The sequence below is a fragment of the Cephus cinctus genome, unplaced genomic scaffold (assembly GCF_000341935.2).
Source record: "Cephus cinctus unplaced genomic scaffold, Ccin1 Ccin1_scaffold0578, whole genome shotgun sequence".
NCBI lineage: Eukaryota > Metazoa > Arthropoda > Insecta > Hymenoptera > Cephidae > Cephus > Cephus cinctus.
In genome coordinates, this window is record NW_014333227.1 from 23024 (window position 1) to 27034 (window position 4011).

General features: G+C 34.8%; 1 protein-coding gene across 4 annotated transcripts; it reads left to right on the plus strand.

Annotated features, from left to right (window-relative positions):
- Window positions 1–580: 580 nt before the first annotated feature.
- On the plus strand, window positions 581–2688 carry LOC112494504. 4 transcript variants are annotated; one of them, XM_025085987.1, is made up of 6 exons: window positions 584–667; window positions 897–986; window positions 1397–1523; window positions 1704–1814; window positions 1962–2019; window positions 2147–2688. In XM_025085987.1, exons 1-5 carry the CDS (start codon window positions 629–631, stop codon window positions 1994–1996), a joined length of 402 nt encoding a protein of 133 aa, XP_024941755.1. In that variant the 5' UTR covers window positions 584–628; the 3' UTR covers window positions 1997–2019; window positions 2147–2688. The 4 variants fall into 4 exon arrangements, with proteins under 4 accessions (XP_024941754.1, XP_024941755.1, XP_024941753.1 ...); XM_025085985.1 differs by having other exon boundaries at window positions 1704–2019; XM_025085986.1 differs by lacking the exon at window positions 2147–2688 and having other exon boundaries at window positions 581–830; window positions 1704–2130.
- Window positions 2689–4011: the final 1323 nt, after the last annotated feature.

The following is a 4011-nucleotide window of genomic DNA, read 5'->3' on the forward strand; positions in this document are numbered from 1 at the left end:
TTACATTTGTACATTCTTATTATTATATTATATATGGGTCATTCCATGCGAAATTTACACTGAAAAATGATTTTGGGGAAACATTTTTTTTTTGCGTTCTATGTTTGAAAATAATCGACACGTATTTTTTTATTTTAATATGATACTTGAAATTTTAGAGAAATTAATGTTTGAATTTTTCAAATCTGAAAAGAAGACAATTTTTTAATAGCCCACAGTAAAAAAAAATTCCGATCATAAAAAACTGTTGCTATACTGAGAATGTGCGTTCCCCCCTTAGATTTGCAATATAGCTAAGTAGACGTTCTGTTGGTATTATTTTTATAACAAATTAGTGATTTTTTATAAACAATCTACATTTTTCCAAATTTAGAACTAATTTTTTTTATTTTTTTTTATTATAATATGATTGCCCGTGATTTGCGAATATCCTGTAAAAATTTTGCAATGTAGAAATGAAAACTTTCGGCGTCATACATTTTTCTAATTTTGCGCGCGCTTCCCTGCGAGCGAGCGTGCGAGCGAGCGCATTCCGAGGTTTCACTTGTTTAGAAGAGGTTTCACTTGTTTTCGCGAAAGTCGGAGCTCCTCAAAAGTTATACAGCAATGTTGAATTCACGATTTAAGCATGTATGTTGTAATCCACTCAAAAAGGAAAAGTATTCTGGTAAGAAGCAAAAAAAGTCTGCGTCGCTATCGTCCTCTTCAATTCTTGCTAAATGAAAAATGTTAAAACCGGACGATGTTATGTGTGCAAAATCCACATTAGATGTGAATAAAATGGATGAAAAAGATTTCAGTGATTTCAATGAGTACATTTTAAATATCAAGTAGGCTTTTTTGTAAATAATAATTTTCAAATTATAATGTTTCATGATGAAATTTCGTTTATCCAGCTACAAATTCAGATGACAATTACAAAAGCATATCAGAATCTGATTTTTCTGAATATGAGGACAAACTTATCATCCGACGATTTCTCAGAAGTAAGAATTAAAAATAAAATTGAAATAATGGAAAAGAATACGTACTAAAAATGTCAAGATTAGTGGGTTTAATACTCATGGTTTCCGGATGGAAGTTGCGTCTGTGTTCAGCTTTGTGCCGAAGTTTCGCAAACGTTTCAGTCTCCATCATCAGGGCTAGGAGGCTCCGATACTGATGATCAGCTGAAGCACTGATCCGCATGAACAATCATATGTATATTAAGACTTCCTGCCAACATGGAGCTTGAGTATCGGAGCCTCTTAGCCCTGATGATGGAGACTGAAACGTTTGCGAAACGTCGGCACGACGCTGAACACAGACGCGGCTTCCATCCGGAAAGCATAAGTATTAATGATAATATTGGTCGCAAAAGTCTAAAATCTCAAATTGGCGGGTATCTATTTTCTAGGACGAACAAGAATTTCCTCGAGAATTCATAGCTGAATTGAAACAGAAATTCAACAAACCAGATATTACTTCACAGGAAAAAGTTCGAATCTTGACGTTATTGCCAAAATCTTGGAACATTAATAAAGGTGCACAAGTAATGGGCACATCTCGATATTCAGTGAAAAAAGCAAAAAATCTGGGGGAGCAGGATAGGATTTTATCGGTTCCAAAAAAGCGATGCAACTAAAAAAATATTATTGTACAAAAGATAACTCATTATCGATAACGCACTGAATGAGTAATTTATTGTTATAATTTTTGTATAGATCAACTGTTCCCGAAAGAAATTAAGCAGAAAATACAGCATTTCTATGAAAATGATGACGTGAGCACAATGATGCCAGGTCAAAAAGACACCAAGTCGGTGAAAATTAATGGTGAGAGTCAAGTTCGGCAGAAAAGGTTAATTATGGGAAATCCCTCACTTGTATACAAGAACTTTAAAAAAGAAAATCTCGACGTAAAAATTGGGTTTTCAAAATTCTGTTCCTTTCGACCTACTTATTGCATTCTGGCTATTTCAGGTGGTACTCATACTGTTTGTGTGTCCCTTGCATGAAAATATGAACCTTATGGCATCAGGTGAATAAAAAATAATTTTCAGCAATTATGTAAAAGTCAAAATTAAAATCAAATTTTGAAAACACCAAATTAGAAAAAACTTCATCTAAAGTATTATTTTATTAATTTTACTTCTTTATGTTGTTAGGCAGTCATTTGGTGAAATATATGAAAAACGAACAATATAAAGTGGAACATTACGTTGATATTCTATTGCTCTTGCTTTGTGAAAATGCAAATGAGGATTGTTTCTTTGGCGTATGCAAAGCATGCCCGAAAAATGACAAAATTTCCAAGAAGCTTGTAGAAATCTTCCAGAAAAATAATGTTGAAAACGTCATGCATAAACAATGGTAACTAAACCCAAAACAACTCTAGAGAAAAAGACGGTACCGATCAAACACATTGTTGAATGTTTTTGTAAGGCAGGAAGAATATTTCTTAATCATTATTTTATCGCAAATAAACCAGCTGCTCATTATAAACTTTTGAAAAAACACCTTAATGACGACGAAATTTTAGTAACTTGCGATTTCGCTGAAAATTACGCATTTTTAATTCAAAATTCAATCACAGGTTGCCATTGGAATAATGATCAAGCAACTTTATTCCCCATTGTTTTTTAAAACAAAAATGGAGAGGTTATCAACCACAAAACACTAATCATAATTTCAGACTGTAAAAAATACGACGCGGATGCCTTTTACGTTTTTCTCAAAGCTTTTCATGAATATCTCTTGTCTAATTATTCACTCGTACGTAAATTTTTTTACTTCTCTGACGGAGGTCCTCAGCAATTTAAAATTGTTAAACATTTTGCTAATGTTTATTACCACGCACATGATTTTCTTCGTACAGCAGAGCGGCATTTCCATGCTACAGCACATGCAAAGTGCCCCACGGACGGAGCTGGAGGAGCTATAAAAAGAATGGCCCGCAGAGTAAGATTACAAATGATTTCAGATGAACAACGTTCGTCGCCATTAGAGCTTTACGAGTGGGCTAGCAGAGATTCTTCTTTGCAAAATATTTCTGTCATATTCAGAGACTCGGCAGATTATGAAGCAGCAGACAATTATCTCAAAAGTCGTTTTCAAAAATGCAAAACGATTCCTGGCACGCATGGACTGCATTGTATTGAGCCAGAAAAAAATTTTAATTTAAAAGTGAAAACATATTCTTCCTGCCCAAATTACAAAACTGTGAATTTTTTGAAAACAGAACAATGTGGAATCAAACGCCCATCAAAACGCAATGATTATTATGCTTTCATTTTTTCGAACTTTTATTTAACCAATGTAATGATAATACCATACTTATTATGAATATAATTTATAAAATATTGTCATACAATAAATTAATTGGAAGATGCATAGATAATTAATGTACAAATATTTATAGCAACGTATACATAGACGAAAGGAATGCAAATTCATAAAGTATTACGCATAACCAATGCGCGCTCGCACGTTCACTCGCTCGCAGTAACGCACGAGCCAGGTTAGAAAAATCAAGAGACTCGGTCGAGTCTCGCGCCAAGTACGGGCAACCGGCTATACAGGGCACAGCGCGCCGAGACTCTTTACTCGAGTCAACTCCTTATACGTATGTTTGGAACGAAATATCTTATGAACCGCTACATATGAGGAAAAGTTATTGATACATTCACTATAGGAATTGAAGGTTCTGAAGCGATTGCCACCAAGTTCAATACAATTAGTGTCCGAGATCAGGGCGTATTGAAATGGCGAGCGAGATGATTTTATTTCAGTTTCGTCGTCGTCGTCGTCGTCGTCGTCGTCTTCGCACGTCCATCGCATTTTTTACACGACAGATGGCGCTGACTGCTTTGCCTTCTTTACCTATTTGTACTCTGGATGGTGTTGGTAATTTACGAATACACAACACAATCAAATACACTTTGTACGTGAAGCTACCGTTCACACCGAATTTCCAGTTGACATAAGGCTGCTTTCACAATAGTATAGAATTATTAAGGCTTTCATGTGGAGC

Coding starts and splice junctions, on each gene's coding strand:
- LOC112494504 (XM_025085985.1), top strand. CDS start 629: ATGTATGTTGTAATCCACTCAAAAAGGAAAAGTATTCTG. Junction 668..896: donor CAAAAAGGAAAAGTATTCTG/GTAAGAAGCAAA, acceptor TCGTTTATCCAG/CTACAAATTCAGATGACAAT. Junction 1,524..1,703: donor ATCTTGGAACATTAATAAAG/GTGCACAAGTAA, acceptor ATTTTTGTATAG/ATCAACTGTTCCCGAAAGAA.